The sequence below is a fragment of the Pholcus phalangioides genome, unplaced genomic scaffold (genome assembly GCF_987345545.1).
Source record: "Pholcus phalangioides strain wild (caught in Gottingen) unplaced genomic scaffold, Ppha-v1.0 ptg000004l_1, whole genome shotgun sequence".
Lineage (NCBI taxonomy): Eukaryota > Metazoa > Arthropoda > Arachnida > Araneae > Pholcidae > Pholcus > Pholcus phalangioides.
In genome coordinates, this window is record NW_028301597.1 from 495,893 (window position 1) to 511,265 (window position 15,373).

General features: G+C 34.2%; 2 protein-coding genes across 5 annotated transcripts; one reads left to right on the forward strand and one right to left on the reverse strand.

The window, feature by feature from the left end:
- Positions 1-1,994: 1,994 nt before the first annotated feature.
- On the reverse strand, positions 1,995-3,484 carry LOC149086373 (uncharacterized). The gene has a single exon (XM_089255032.1). The coding sequence runs from the start codon at positions 3,401-3,403 to the stop codon at positions 2,633-2,635; it is 771 nt and encodes a 256-aa protein (XP_089111158.1). The 5' UTR covers positions 3,404-3,484; the 3' UTR covers positions 1,995-2,632.
- A 211-nt stretch (positions 3,485-3,695) lies between these two features.
- On the forward strand, positions 3,696-15,229 carry LOC149086374 (uncharacterized). 4 transcript variants are annotated; one of them, XM_089255053.1, is made up of 8 exons: positions 3,696-3,794; positions 6,378-6,496; positions 7,985-8,105; positions 9,247-9,317; positions 9,473-9,539; positions 11,119-11,220; positions 13,177-13,233; positions 13,960-15,229. In XM_089255053.1, exons 2-8 carry the CDS (start codon positions 6,399-6,401, stop codon positions 13,996-13,998), a joined length of 555 nt encoding a protein of 184 aa, XP_089111179.1. In that variant the 5' UTR covers positions 3,696-3,794; positions 6,378-6,398; the 3' UTR covers positions 13,999-15,229. The 4 variants fall into 4 exon arrangements, with proteins under 4 accessions (XP_089111179.1, XP_089111171.1, XP_089111193.1 ...); XM_089255045.1 differs by lacking the exon at positions 3,696-3,794 and adding an exon at positions 5,057-5,181; XM_089255067.1 differs by lacking the exons at positions 3,696-3,794; positions 11,119-11,220 and adding an exon at positions 5,097-5,181 and having other exon boundaries at positions 13,960-14,139.
- Positions 15,230-15,373: the final 144 nt, after the last annotated feature.

The following is a 15,373-nucleotide window of genomic DNA, read 5'->3' on the forward strand; positions in this document are numbered from 1 at the left end:
GGTCTTGATAAGATCCCTCTTTGAATAGATGAACAAACATCTCTCATGCTTTCTAGGTTTTCAGTTTTCTTAGAAGCAGGGACACCTGGAAATGACTTCGGATGTTAAAATCCAAATAATTTATTAAATAAACTTATAACATATTGTTACAATAAATAGGTGGAGGTATATTATCACTTTTTTTTCATTGTATCATTTGCTTTGTATCTTTTTAATTTAATTATTTTTTCATTGTATTCATCATGGTGGAGATATACTCATCGAGCTTATATTACTAATGTAATATAAACTCGATGGATATACTCGAATCAAAAAATATTTTATGGGAGATGGAACAGTCTAGGTCCGCCTCAAAAACATTATGATTTTTTTTCCCAAGCCACATCAATTTCCAATTTTCACCATCAGATCGCGCTAGGCGCACATGTTCCATGGGGCAATAGAAGCTACGGGGTGTAACATGGGATTTTATGGATTCGTTTGAATTGGGGGAGGGGTGATGAGAGAAAATTTCTGAAGAAGGAAGCAATGGAACAAAAAGTTTGGGAAAATATGGTATGGATATTTCCAAACAAGACTTTTTTCAGCAAGTCACGCTACTGTGCATGTTTTAAGGCATGTTTAAGGTTCACTTTTTTTAAGGCTCAGTTTTTAGAATGATAAAAATAATTTTATAGGTGTGCATACTCAAACACAGGTGCTTTCTAAAACGTTGTTATTGACATGATCAGTGACAAAAAAATATGCAATGTAAAAAAATTTAATTCATGAGCCCACCCCTTTCCAATATATTTGCCACCATCTCCATAGTACATATAGAAATACCAAGTTTGGGCCCTTCCCAATGCTTTTGATAACTTTATGCTTAAGTGTACATACCAGTACAGTAAAAGGATTTAACTTTTGATGCTTCAAGTGCGTCCACCCCCAAATATGTGCAAAACGCTTGCTATAACCCCCTAGAAATTTGAGGGATGTGCATAACAATAAAAATGCAAAGCTCGTCTTGTTCCTTGTGCATTATGCCAAACATGTTTTCATTTCATTCCTTGTTTTTTTTCTTCATTTCTAATTACTTTCTAGAGTACTGGCCATCATATAACTCTCATGTAACACAAGTAATGAACCTTTGCTATAGTGTTAGAAAAACGAACCATAAAATAATAATTTTTCTTTCAAATGGCAACTCTAGTCTATTGCCACGTGCAATTGAATGATTTGTGCAATTGCACTGTAAATGAACTTTAATGCTGCCATCAATTTTTCAAACAATGAGTGAAGTGCAGTGATCAAATATTTGTTCCACTGTAGCCCTGTTGCTCTCTGTGGCAAGATTTCTTACTGCGCTAGAGCCCAATCAGTCAATTATATGTATAAAGAAAATTTCCATGATTTTTAGCTTTTTACTAACTTTAAATCCTCTTTTAGTTTTTTACAGGTCCATTAACATATTTGCTAAAGGCAAAACTTTTACAGCGGGGGTGCACAGCCTATAGCCTGTGAAAGGTGATAGAAAACTAGTGTAATGTCCATGCAATACAAGTGTACCGGTTACTGACACCATGACCAGGGCTACGATTAGATACAATCAAACCCTGATATTCAAGAACTCAGCTAAAACCAAAAATTTTTATTCACTAAATTGTTGTATCAGGTTTGGGATTAACTAGGGTTACCAGACATCCTTCTTTTGATGTCATTTCAAGCGTTCTCTTACGTTTTGGAAAATTCACCCTTTTGTCCTCCTTTTCGGGTGTTCGATTTTTTTTTTCTACAGAAATTTTTTTTTCACGCATTGAAACATATACCTTTTCATTGACAGAAGAGTTTTTGTTTCTTTTTTCACACATTTACACACTTTGACCAATCGCCGTCAAAATTTCCAAAACACAAGAACTCAATATGCCTCCAAGCAGGGCAGATGCTAAACCATGTCTAACCATGGCCCAACTCATGCAAAAATAAGAGAAATACAGTAAAAAAAAAAACAGCTATGGAAGGAGAAAAACATAATATTCATTTTTACTGTTGTGGAAAGTGCCATTAACAAGGCTGTGCAACAACTAGGGGAAGCAGGTGAATCTGGCATTGGATCAGAGCGAGGCACAAATTTCAATCTTCAACATTACAAGGGGGCACCGAAATACGTGCTTGGTCAGTCCCTCTGCACGCAGACATCCTCCTTTCAAAGTTTTTAAACCTGGTAAACCTAGATTAACACAAATATATTTGCAGAGAAACACATTATTGGATGCCCTGGTGTAAGCTGATGTTGAAGGTGCAGTTATAAAGGGGGAAAATATTGTACCCTCTTTGGTTCCAGCAGCTGCAGGCACAGATTCATGGCGACGTGCTAGGAGGGGCGATTCATTGTATATGTTTGAGGAATTGTCCCATATTTCCTTGGAACACACCAATTTTTCTGATATTATCGGGCTCTATGCAAGCCATTGCTCCCCCCCCCCCCGAATCCTCGCTTGAGCAGCAGGAACGGCAAACCTTCCTGCATCCCTCCTAGTGTGTGGGGGCCCACAGACAGAAAATATTGTGCATCCCCTGTTCTGTAATAATGGAGCCTCAGGCAACCAAACCTGTTGAGAAGACCCTGGCTCGACTGACATGGTGTCGATGTTCATTCATCACGTTCATCCAATAAATGCGAGAGGTGAACCTCTTCTTTCTTCTCATTCCGTACAATATTACATCTCTGCCGAACCACATTTTTTTGTCCAACAACACACTCCGGCATCACACGTGCACTTCTCGAGAATGCTGAGGTCTGGGGAGCACTCGAAGAAGAGGAACTGTCTTTGTGTTGATTGGACTTCTTAGTGAAACGCACAGTATTGAAATCATCGTCATCACCTCTTTTCTTCGCATCCATATTCTTCTTTCTCATAGAGGCTAGAAAATCAGAGGCAGCTTTGGAATTAGCTTTCTCGGAATGATCAGGGACATCTGACAGAGAATATTTTGTCCATTTCTTGGGAGGTTTTGTGTAATTTGGAAAGGGTCCTCGCCTCTTCGGAGCTCTGGAAGAAGGTTTCACGAATTCTGTATCATCAGCTACATCATCATCATCGTCGTCGTCGTGATTGGCGGCGAACGTCTTGTCCAAACTCGAGTCTTCCAGGACCAGACCGCTGAATACAGATTGTGCGCGGCCTTCGAACTCACGACCGCATTTAAGTTTGAAGTCTTGCCCGACATTCACGTTACTGTGATGATCGTCCATCAGGGAAGACAGCATACGATTCCTCCGGATGCCGTTTATTACGTTCACGTCGTTGGTCATGTCAAGTTTATTTTTGAAAACAATCACGAGTTTCCGATCAGCAATTTTAATTTTTCGATTAGCTATCCCATTTACGTATACGAAAACAAAAAAAAAAAAAACGCGCATGAAATAAATATTGATTAAGGACTTACACAGCTCCTTGATCTTTCCGTCTCTACATGATAATTTCAATTTATTATTATTACAATCTAAAAGTTTTTTAGTTGTTTTTTTGGAATTTTTTGAATGATATTTTATTGAACTTCTGAAATAAACTTAAAACATCACCAGGAAAATTTCAATCCGTTGCAATACAATAATGATTATACAAAGCTTTCGGAAACGAAGACCCAATCCTAAATTTGTTTTCATTAATTTTTTTTTTTGTGATTTCTGGCAACACTAAAATTTCTCGTGGTTTGATTCACAAACCATAACTGAAACTCAGTGTTTGGAATATGGCCTATGTACCCATTCCTCCATGCATGTTACCAGATGAGAAGCATCCACTTATAAAGTATTCAACCTATTTTATATTATGCAAAACTAATAAAAATGACTCCCTTTTCTTTTGAAAGAACAATATGTTATTTTGTATAATAGGCTTTTTATTGTAATTATCTCGTTATCATGTTTTCGAATGAGATTAGAGGGAGTGACCAACTCTTGATTAAGAATAGGGAAGAATTGCTAAAGGACAAATTTACATTGATGAGCGACTTCTATATTCAGTGAATAAAGCTTGTGTTTCAAATTACAATGCGTCAAGATATTTGATGTAGTTTTAATTAGGTTTTATAAATTCGGAAACCAGGGTTTTCTTTTTCCATTTCACAACCTGTTCACAATAAATGAGGTGATGAAGGCAAGTCCATCTTCAAATTATCATGGGCCCGCTCCCTCCCATGCGAAATAATATTTTGGGGGGCCCGCTTACTAGCTGGAAGCACCTGCCTATCTATTTACACGTAATCTCAAAAATTATAGCGTAGAATGTCATAATCACAATGCCCCCCTATGCACTTGAGGTCCATGCGTTGAGAGGACCCTGGTTGCAGGTGGCTACCATTGGTGAAGAAGGCTGTTGGTTGGTCCTCTACAATGAGACAAAAAATCTGCATTCTTTGGCATGGTGTGATTTTGTAGAAAGACAATGCTATTGTCCTTTTGTGAATGGAGACTGGGCTAAACTAGAAACAAAAACTAGCTAGTATAAATTTTGGTACCCCCTGCTTACTTTTGAAAGGAAAAGGTATAAAAGCCAGTGTCGAGGCACCACGCCCGAGTAGCGTGGTGGCAAGATGTTTGTCTACCACCGTGAAGGTTGCTGTCACGGTTTCGGGGTTGAACCCAAGGGAGGATATAAATAAGATATTTTCCCTAAAGAATTTGAGGTGACCACTGATAGATAGCACCTTCATTTCCACCTATCTCGTTTAATGGCAGTAAATTGTAATATAGCGATATGGCCAGAGGTGGTGTTTGGTGAAGTAGTGTCAAGGCACCAGACCTCCCTGCCCTCCAAGTGGAGGACCTTAACAGAGATTCTGTGCTGACCAGAGGAGGAGAGCACAAAAGGCACAAAAATTTCTTCCGAGAAATTTTTTGTTACTGCCATTCAAAAAGCATTTAAATTAGCAGAAATTGGTTGATATAGTTTATAAAGGGTATTTTTTTCTGATATTTTAATTTCACTGAAATATTACTTTCCCCCCCCCTCAACTTTTGATCGGCTCTGGGTGGGGCACAGGCCTCTTTTCCCTCCGTGTCCTTCCCTGCATACACCTGTGGTGCCACCTATCCTACTTCTTCACCACGACTTTCATTCGTTCATACCTTTGAAGAAATAAGCAAGAAAGAAAGAGAAAACATGCATTTCATTTCAACAAAAACCTAACATGAAAGTGAGCTGTGTCATTTACTATTTATTCCTTGAAACAGCTTGTCTGACATTTCATTGCATCATAGAAAATGAAGTCCTTCACAGATGGTACCCACCATCTGAAGAAGTTGGATTTGCAATGCCCCAATTTTAGCTTGCAATGTGTCTTATTCTGATGAATATAGGTGCATTCTGGCTTCCTTATACAGTGAAAATCCTAAATAACAATACCCTCTTTACAACAGTCTAATAAAGAACTACTTCCAAGCATTGAATAGGAAACCAATGTCAACAAGCTTGCTGCGATGCCTCCTAGGAACCATGATGCATGTTTGAGGAAACACTTCTCTATAACAATAAGCACCTATATTATACACAACATTACTCGTACTGGTACACTTTCCACAGTGTTAATATATTCTATCTGTGGTGCAAATCTTGTATAATGATAGTTTTTTTCCATTCCTTGAACAATGGAAAAATTTATAATATGAGTATCACTGTTGATAGATTTGTAAGCACCATCACACTACTGGATATTGTCTTTTTTGCCCATCTTGATTCCACTTAAACAAATTTCAATTTATCTTCCCGATTTAGTAAAACAGGTTTTCCCAGCAACCTGGAAAGTCAGGAAATTGAAAACTCATCAGGGAAAAGTGTTAAATATATTTAGAAAAGTAAGGAAAAAGTTCTCTGAAGGGGAAAAAAACTTGAAAATCACAAATCTGAGGTTTGGAATGTTAAGATTTTGAATTATGGTTCTTCCTGCTGGAGTTCGGTCTAGAAAATTTTTGAGTTTTGGTCAGAGAAATGATCAATAAGATTTTGGCTGGGAACCATGTGAAAATTATTCTTTCCGAAAATTTCTTTTTGTGTCTAGCGGTCTCTTTAGTTCAGAACTGAAAAGTCAGGAGAAAAAGAAAATGATTGAAAAAGAAAAATACTGTCGTTGTCTCATCTCATGATTGAAATACAGTAATATAGTGAATATAGTGGTTATAGTGAAACCTATCAACCTATTGTGAAATGAATATATGCATCTTATAACTAAAAAAAAAATGTTCTGTTCCAGAGGGTGTTTAATGAGAAAAGTTGAACCAAATTTTTGGTCCCTTGAATATCATTATATCACATTTTGACTGTGCATTAAATCAATAGGTCCTATACATGTTATGTTTTTATAAGGGTTAATATTTTTTTTTTTTTTGCTTTTAGTTTTTACTTGAAACTTCATTCATGGCTGAAAAAAGTGAGGAGTTTCTCCTCAGGTTGTCTAAAGAAACTGACAGTAAAGAAAGAAGAACAGCAATCGAGACTTTGATCACATTGTACAGGTATTTCGCTGTCGTAATTACATAATCTTTTTTTTTTTTTTTTGTCATTTTCTTATGGCTACAAGTATTTACAGCAGTATATATAAACTTTTTTTCTGTATGGTAAGAAGTAAAAAGTTCTATAAAGTAGTAGAGATGCACAAAAGTATGATCACAAAGTATTATGCACAAAGTATCTTTTGTTTCTTGAGCACGTTTAGATTTTTTTCATGGCAACTGATGCGCTTTTTTCTGAACCTCACTGGTTAAAATGCAGTGTCAGGTCCACCTCAATGCATGACTCTTAGGCTAGGATCTTTGGCGAGCCCCATTTTAGTGTATTTATAGTGTGATAATACTAATAATTGAGCCCATGTTAGCCCAACCTTTGTGAAGAGGGGCGGGCCGTCATGAATTATCAGATTTGGAGCTCATTTCTTGCTACTTTTATAACCTTGTCATTGACCTTGTATCCAATGTTTTATTTACTAATTAATCTAATTAATTTACTAATTAATTGCAATTAAGAATTCAAACAATCAAAACTGCATGATATTTGTGTGGTTTTTGATTAAATTGTATCAAATCTCGTTTTCTCAAGTTTCAAATTTAATCGTTCACGCAGAATGTGTTAGAAATTTTTTACGAATAGTTTTCCTGCCTTCATTACATCTTTCTTTCATGATTAACTAAAAACTCAATCAGGGGTTGTCAAATTTTCCTGTGAAAACCAAAATTTACAAATTTCAAAATTAATATGAGTAACGAGGTGTTTCTTAACCGGAGCTGCCCTCAGGGGTGTGCAACAAGTGCAGTTGCACCAGCCCGTTTTTTGGGTCCTCACACTTACGATAACAATTTCTTTCATAAACTCTGAATTTTCATCAGTTTCTGGAATTTTTTTTCTTCTGAATTTTCATCAGTTTCTGGAATTTTTTTTCTTCTGAATTTTCATTTTTGCTGGAATTATGTAATTTATTTCTTATATTTTTGATTTATCGATTTTGAATACTTATTAGTTCTCAGAAAAATTTTTTCATCAGGTCTTAATTTTAATTGATTTTGGAATTATTTCTACCATCAATTTAAAATTTTCATCAGTTGTTAATTTGTATTTAATTCTGTCCACAATCCTAAAAAAAATAGATGTTTTCAGCACTTGTATATTCTGTAATAATTTATGAATTTTTGGATGCCGAATCCCTGGTCCCACAGAATATATAAAATCAGAGCTAAGGTGCCCAGAAATCATTAAGACGACTCTAGCCCCACTATTATTTTTGCACCGGGTTCCGCATCTGTCAAGTACAGCACTGTTCTTAATATTTATTGATAGGAAATAAGATATAGGAAGAGAATCCACATGAGGTGCATGCAGATTTTGGAAGCTTGTAGGAAGCTGGAGATGCAAAAAATTATGAAAATCCTTGAACCAAACAGATTATTATTCTTTTCGTTTTGTTACTGTACTTAGTGAGTTTTTTCCCTCTTTAATTTTCCATCCCTCAGAAACTTGTTTAAAGGCGATGAGAAGTTCAAAACGATCAAGATATCAAACAGCACATTCCATGATAGAGTTTGGAAACATACACCTGCTCGGAACTTTCTTTTGTGCAATGGATGGAGAGTGGTGAGTTACTGCATTCGCATCACGGTGATACTATAATTCACTTTTTTCTGATGTTTATTAGCAGACATTAAAATTTGTTGCTGTCATTTGATCATGTTTTCATTCACTGTTTTTCTACTTAGTGAATTTTCAAATTAAATTACTTTTGTTTAATTTTAAATTTGAAGTGAAAAAAAAAAACTAAAGTGAAGACCGAAACTGGAACATGAAATAGGCAAATCATAAATTTTTGAAATACACAGACTCACGGGTGATGTTTCATAAAGGAAAAAAAATGTGATTCTATACCAACAAAAAACTGTCAGAATGAGGCAGCGTTTGTGTGTGTGGGGGTCACCACAGACTTGAGTTTGATTAAACGAAAACAAAATCAGTTAAGTGGAATCGTCTGTAATGGACGCTCCCCATTAGATACCTTTTTTCAAGTATGTTGACAGGCTTCAATGTATTTTACTGACCATTGTGATGGACACCTTTGCTTTTTGTCCTATGGTTGTCCGTTATGGAGAAGCTCTGCTGTGTTACAAAAAATATTATAAATTATATTCATATAATCCAAAAAAAAAGTCATATAGTTATTCAACAACCAAATTAAATTTCAGAATGCCTTTTTAAAGAAAAGGCAATTTTTTGTTTTGAATGCCCCCCATCCTAAGAGAAATGGGGGAACATTTCCCAGGGTCATGTGGGGGAAAGTTCTCCCAGCTAAGTGAGTGAAGTTGTGCCTTAATTTTATATGGTGGCAAAATAGTAATAAAGACACCAGATGGAAAAAATTTAATGTGCAGTCATTAAGCTGGATCTCAGGATTGGCTTCGTAACAAAAAAAAAAAAATTCTAGAAACCAAACCTGAACTCCTCGGTTGTGACTCTACATATCATGGCTCATTCTTGTCCTTGAGAGACTAATTTCATGCAGTGCTGAGTGAATTTACTTGCGATACTTTTGTTTTAAATGTTATTACTTTGTGGAAGTAAATTTCATCTTTGCTGAGAATCATTTCTTTAAACTTCAATGAGAAGATTGGTATGATTTTCATGCTAAGAATTGTTCACATTGAAATTACATTTCTCTTCCACTGAAAATTAAACGTAGAAAATGTTGCATTAAATGAAATTAATTTTCTTTTTTTTTTCCAAGCATGACGCTGACCTAATTTTCCAGTCTAATGTCTCAATATCAGATGCGCTAGATCTTTTGCTTCAGTACAGGTTAGTTATAGTTGACATTCCCCTGAAATACCATTATGAAATGGTTAACTGAATTTGTTATTTCCATTAGTCTAATTCTTTGTGTTCTCTTGTAATAATATGAAATTAATCTGTGTAATATAGAGATAATGATTATGCTTTTTGTTTCATTTCAGAAATGTTGTTCCTGCAGACAAGGAGTGGGATTTTGATTCAAAATTTGAAGGTCTCAGCAGAGAACAGGTACAGTATTTTTTGCAGTTCTTTACATTATTAAAAACCAGTATGCAAAATCATGGGTTTTTTTTTCCTATTAATAACTATCTTAGTCAAATTCAAAAAACAAATGTTTACATGCACCCTGTAAAGGGTGCTACTAGGGCTCAGTAGTAGAAACGTGTAGATTATGGTTAATAGTAATTTGTATTTCACTAATATTTTAGTTCTCTATAAAACTGTTCTTTCTTTCCTATATAGTAAAATCTCACTACAGCAATACTTGATATAATGATAAAGCCCTCCTCTCTTTGCAAAAATATTTTTTTGAGTCTTGTTTGGAAATTCCCATAGTCTAATGCAATGAAACCCCTCTTAATGGTCAGCACTCAGATGCGTTTACCTCCTCTTTTGCTTCAAAATAATAATTTCCATTGCATAAGAACAGTATACATTTCAAACCCCTGATTTACGGTCACCCCTCTTTTACGGACAAATTTTTTTTTGTCTCATTGGTGTCCGTAAAAGAAAGGTTTTATTGTATTTAAACTGCTGCCTCTCTCGATACAACAATCCCTCTGCAATTATATTTTTTCATAGTCTGTAGAGCAAGGATGGCAAATTGCAAAAAAAAATCTAGGCGACAAAAGTTTTTTTTACTTGAAGAAAAAGGTCCAAAAATACTGCTTTTTTTACTTTTTCAGGGCATAGTGACCCTCTTTCATGTTGGTAGATATGCTGCTATAAATTCCAAACATCTTGGACTGCTTTCGGCCTGCAATTTGGTAACTAGACAAGGAAAATTTTAGGTGCCAATAGCAATTTTTATTGGCACCATTGCGACCTGGCACTTGTTCAGCCCTGCCAAGTGGAGTATCGTATCAAGATTTCACTTTACCATCTTTTCCACCCCCCTTCCTTATAGAAGAAAGATAAACAAGGAAGAGTTTGTTCTTGTGTGTGTATTTCATTAAAAAACTAAATACTTCAGATAGAAAAATAAACATGTCTGAAGTTGGCAGCCACCTTCGCAAAATAAGGACATGAAAGTCTAGCAATAACTGCTGTATTTTTCTGCATATAATCCACAGATTATACATCAAAAACATTGGAATTTTTTAGTGCAGATTATATGCTTCTGCATCTTATCTGCAGCTTCTTTTTCTGAGAGGTTGGAACAAACGAAATATTTTCAAAATGAATTTGTGAAAAAAAAAAATTATATATAGATATATATGTTTTTGAGATTTATCTATAATGTTGACTTTTTTGCTCACATCCGTACACTTTCTACAAAAAGCACAATCCCTTCCATTATTTAAAATTTCATTATCAATAAATGAAATTTGTATGCACTGATTATACGCTGTTGTGGACTATGCTATATTTTTTCCCTCAAAGTAACAAAATTTGTGTTTGCTTATTATACACTGGAAATCACAGTATTTTATAGAAAACTGAAATACGAAATTATGATTTCATTCAGTTTTCGATGAGTGCGATATTATTTAATGACCTCAGTTTGTCTTGGTTTATTACAGCCTGATTAATTTGATAACTTGTTGAAAAACATCTATTGAGATTCCTTGTGTAATGTTTTTCACAGTTGAGAGAGCAGGAACTGCGGATAAAAGCAGTCAAAGAAAGGAACAAAGAACTGGAAGAATTTATGCGGGATAAAAAAGAAAGAGATGAATTAGCCAAAAATGTGAGCATGATGAAGGATTATTCAAAGTTTACCATTTATGTGTCATAAACAATGGTGCCAAATGTCTTGTCCATCTGTATCGAAAAGGGGGCAGGTCTGGGAGCTGCTGATAATATGGTGGCTGAACCAGATATCACCTGTGACGAGGTCACCATGGAAACAGTAATTTTGCAATTGAAACAATGTTAACTTGAGTTCCACGTTTAAATATGAAATATCAAAATGGTTGTTAAAAAAAATGCTTCTTTTGTGGAAAATAATATTCCTTAGAAAGTGATCAACCCATCTATCATGAGTTGGGTATGAAATATTTTCTGAACCCATGCACAGATGGGGAAAAATAATGAGTTTGTTGTGAAAAAACTCAGAAACATAAAATTCTCTTCACAGTTTGAACACCTTTATAATGCCCCTGATGTTGTGCCAAACCCGCTTATTGCCAGAAATCTTCATCATACAAATTTTATATTTCTGGGCTTTACACGTGTAGTTGATTTAGTGGCATGATTCAATATAAAGGCAAACTCGTTATAACATCAGAATTCTCTAAATAAATGGTGGTGGTAAATTGGGGTTAGACTGTATATTATATTTTTGCATGTTAATAGAATTATAGTTTCAGTGGTTTAGCTCAGTATGATTTCGTTAGTTTTGTATGTCATGAAATAAAACTACTGACTAAATCTCATAATTATAGCTCCAGTGGTTTCGGCTCAGCGTGATTTCTATATATATAACTTTTTAACCCTCTCATGACCCCCTTAGGGGTTGAATTTCGAAAAGTCCTTTCTCAGTGGGTCTTTGTTTATAAAATGAAACTACTGACCAAATTTCTTATTCATAATTTCAGCAGTTTCGGCTCAGCAATGATGAATCAGTTAGGACATGTCATTATATAATAAAACTTCAATTAACTGTCCGGACCACGGCTATGACGGATAACCAAATAGGTGGATAATGGGAATATGTTAATACATGTTTACAGTAGCGTGATTTCACTGCGGGCTAGGGACAAAAATTGAAATAAAATCTTTTAAAAGTGAATAATGCATACATACATATATTTAATTTTACAAAACAATCAAAAATAAACTTCAATATAAGAGTTGCACAGAAATTTATTGCAATAATATAAACCTACGTTATAGTACTTTAAAATAAGCGGTCACCTCCTTCTGTGTCTTTGAAGCTCAAGCTTTATGTGTGATGATGTTCCGTATTTTATGCAGAAGTAGGGTCTGTGTTGCATTTGCCGTCTCTTTCATTTCTAACTAGTCGATGCACTTTGAGAACATTGTTTCTGCTTCTGAGTGGCTAGTTGTAGGTTTTAGGTTAAGAACTGATCCTTCATTTTCTAATTCAATGGTATTCACACTAGAAAAAAAATTCATCACCATTTGAAATTTAAAGCCTCCATCCATTTTGTCACATTCCAACCAAAGCGAAACAATCATTCGAACACGCAGGCTACTGTGTGACGATTGAGACCAGTATGTAACACAATAGCAACTGGTTAGTGATGGGTTTGTGACACGGCAGATCAAGCTCAACTCCTCCGCCACTGCCGATTAGTCACTTCCAGCTTTATACAGAAGGGTGTAAAAGTAATTTGTGGACAATTTTAAAGATGTCTGTTTGTTGATACTCACACATTTTTTTATGGCAGATAACAGAAACTGATGGTTAAACGAAGTTTTACTACATAGATAAACAGTATCTCATATAATTCCCTTTTGAGTCTATGAAGAGATTTGGTATCCAAAAGTAAATTATTTAAGGCTGTCTTATAGGACAAATGGTTGTCAGTTGTAGGGCTGTGAGCTTTACTCATTTGCAAGTTGGAAATTTCATTTCATTTTCGTAGTTGCAAAAATTTAGTGTTTATTGTATGTTTTGTGCACTGCCTGAATTTCAAATAGTTTTTTATTCTTGATGTTGCACATTATTTTTATACAGATAAAGAAAGAAATAGCTTCAGATAGGAGAAACCGGAGAAAAATATTAACTCCCTCAGTGCGTATTCCTCAAACTATTCTTATTTATTATAGTGCATTTTGAATTTTGGTGTTTGTCATTATATCCCTAGGTTTAACCCATGAATGCTCAATTTTTTTCATACATAGTTGAATGACACGCATAGAAAGCCTGAAAAATCATTAAAAAAAAAAATTATTCTTATACAGGGCCTTAAAGAGGCTGTATATAGGCCCCCAAAATTCGCTCATAAAATAGATGCACCAAAGAAATATTGCATTCCAAATATAGAACTACCTTCTTTTTTTCTTACTATAGTTGGAATCACAAAATTCAGGTTGGAAACTTCTAGGTTAAAAAAAAAGAAATTTTCAAAAAACATTTTTTAACAAATTAGCGAAATCACAGCCTACTCATGCTCTGCTACAAATAGTTATTGTCATTAATTGGGACATCTACCAGCAAATTCAAGATGTAAAATTAAAGAGAAATAACCTTAGTTTATGTGCAAAGTTAATTCTGAATTTTTATCTGACTGCATCTTGAATTTTTATCTTTAAATTGGCTGCAGTAACGAATGTCTAAAAGACCTTTTGCATATATGCAAAGCTATGCATTTTAGTGCTTACATAGATTCATGGATGTGTGCACACAGGATTTCGGAATCTGTTGAGATGCGAGCATCTATCGTATTATTTTATATCACTAATAGTTTCGCTACTTGCAATAGAAACTTTGAAAAAAGTTTAATTTATTTTTTTACAGGTTGCAAATCAGTTGGGGAAAAAAGAGCCAATGTCATAAGAACTGCATGGCATAAATATTCCTAAGTGACCTTAACACAACCTTACCCATATAAGAATATGATGCCATAATCATTATACAAAAAAAAGTGTTGGTAGAATTCTGTTAAAAAAAAACTTCTTGTTTTTATTTTTTCAGTTTAGTACGTCAAACCTGTTTCATATGTCAGCAGTACGATGCTCATAACTAGAGCCCGGATTATATGCAAATGCATATGTGCATATGCATTTGCATATTTTGGCCTTTTTTAGTATTAATGAGAATTTCCAGTATAAGTGCATATTTTTGAAGGTTTACTTAAACTCACTTTTTTTTTTTATAATTTTCCAAATAAATATTGCTCATAATATTTTCATAACATCGATTTTTTTTTCCCCATATGTGAAATTTAGTGAATTAATACATATTTATAAAATATTTTACGATTACTAACTGTTTTATTGTAAGGCTATTTCTAGAGATGTGTCAAAATGTTAATTTTGTTTTTAGAAATAGTGTCGAAATTCTTTTATTACTGCTATTTTCGTTATTGAGCAGCTACAACAAACTGAAAACTAAAAAAATGCCTGAATAAAAAATATGTAGAAGTTATTTGCATATGCTGTATACATATATATGAGGGGATATTTTTTGGTAAAAATGAAATACATATGCACTAATAGAAAACATGTATTTTAAAAACACATTCGCTTTTTTTGCATGGTGTATTTTTTAATGCATATTTTCCCTTTTTTTATACATATTTCGGAATTTTTGACTTTTTCAAGATTTCTAATGCATATTCTGGGGTGTTTAATGCATATTTTGGAATTTTCAGTGCACATTTTGTATTTCAAGTGCTTATTTTTGCATTTTTAAGTGCATATTTTTGCATTTTTAAGTGCATATTTTTACATTTTTAAGTGCATATTTGCATATTTTTAGAGCATATTTTGCCACTTTTTTAGTGCATATAATCCGGGCTCTACTCATAACCATATCATATATGTATCACTCAATCTTTCTTTTTTACTTGTCTATAATGTTTTGTATGCTATTTTGTTTATGGTAAAAAAAAATTCATGTCTCATTAATATTTTGTCATTGGCTCCCTATCAATTTATATTCAATTGTTGTAGGTATACGTGCAACGAATTCAAAATTTTTTTGTGCCAAAACTTACGCGAAAATAATTCAAAAGCACATTTAGTGTATATGAGAATATTTCTTTTATAAATTTTTTTGTTGTCAACCAATGTGTGTTTCTTTATCTTGTAGTGTAAACCAGGGGTTCTCAAACAGAGCAGTGCAGTTCCTCCAACCTCATATATTAACCGCCTCCATTTTTATTTTTTTTTAGAAATGAAATTCTTAAAAAGTAGTAACTCGTGTACTG

Excerpts from the sequence above, each read along its gene's own strand:
- LOC149086374 (XM_089255045.1), top strand. Across the intron at positions 8,106-9,246 it reads TGTGCAATGGATGGAGAGTG|CATGACGCTGACCTAATTTT; the intron begins GTGAGTTACTGC and ends TTTTTTTCCAAG. Across the intron at positions 9,540-11,118 it reads AAGGTCTCAGCAGAGAACAG|TTGAGAGAGCAGGAACTGCG; the intron begins GTACAGTATTTT and ends TGTTTTTCACAG.
- LOC149086373 (XM_089255032.1), bottom strand. The coding sequence starts at position 3,403 with ATGCGCGTTTTTTTTTTTTTTGTTTTCGTATACGTAAATGGGATAGCT.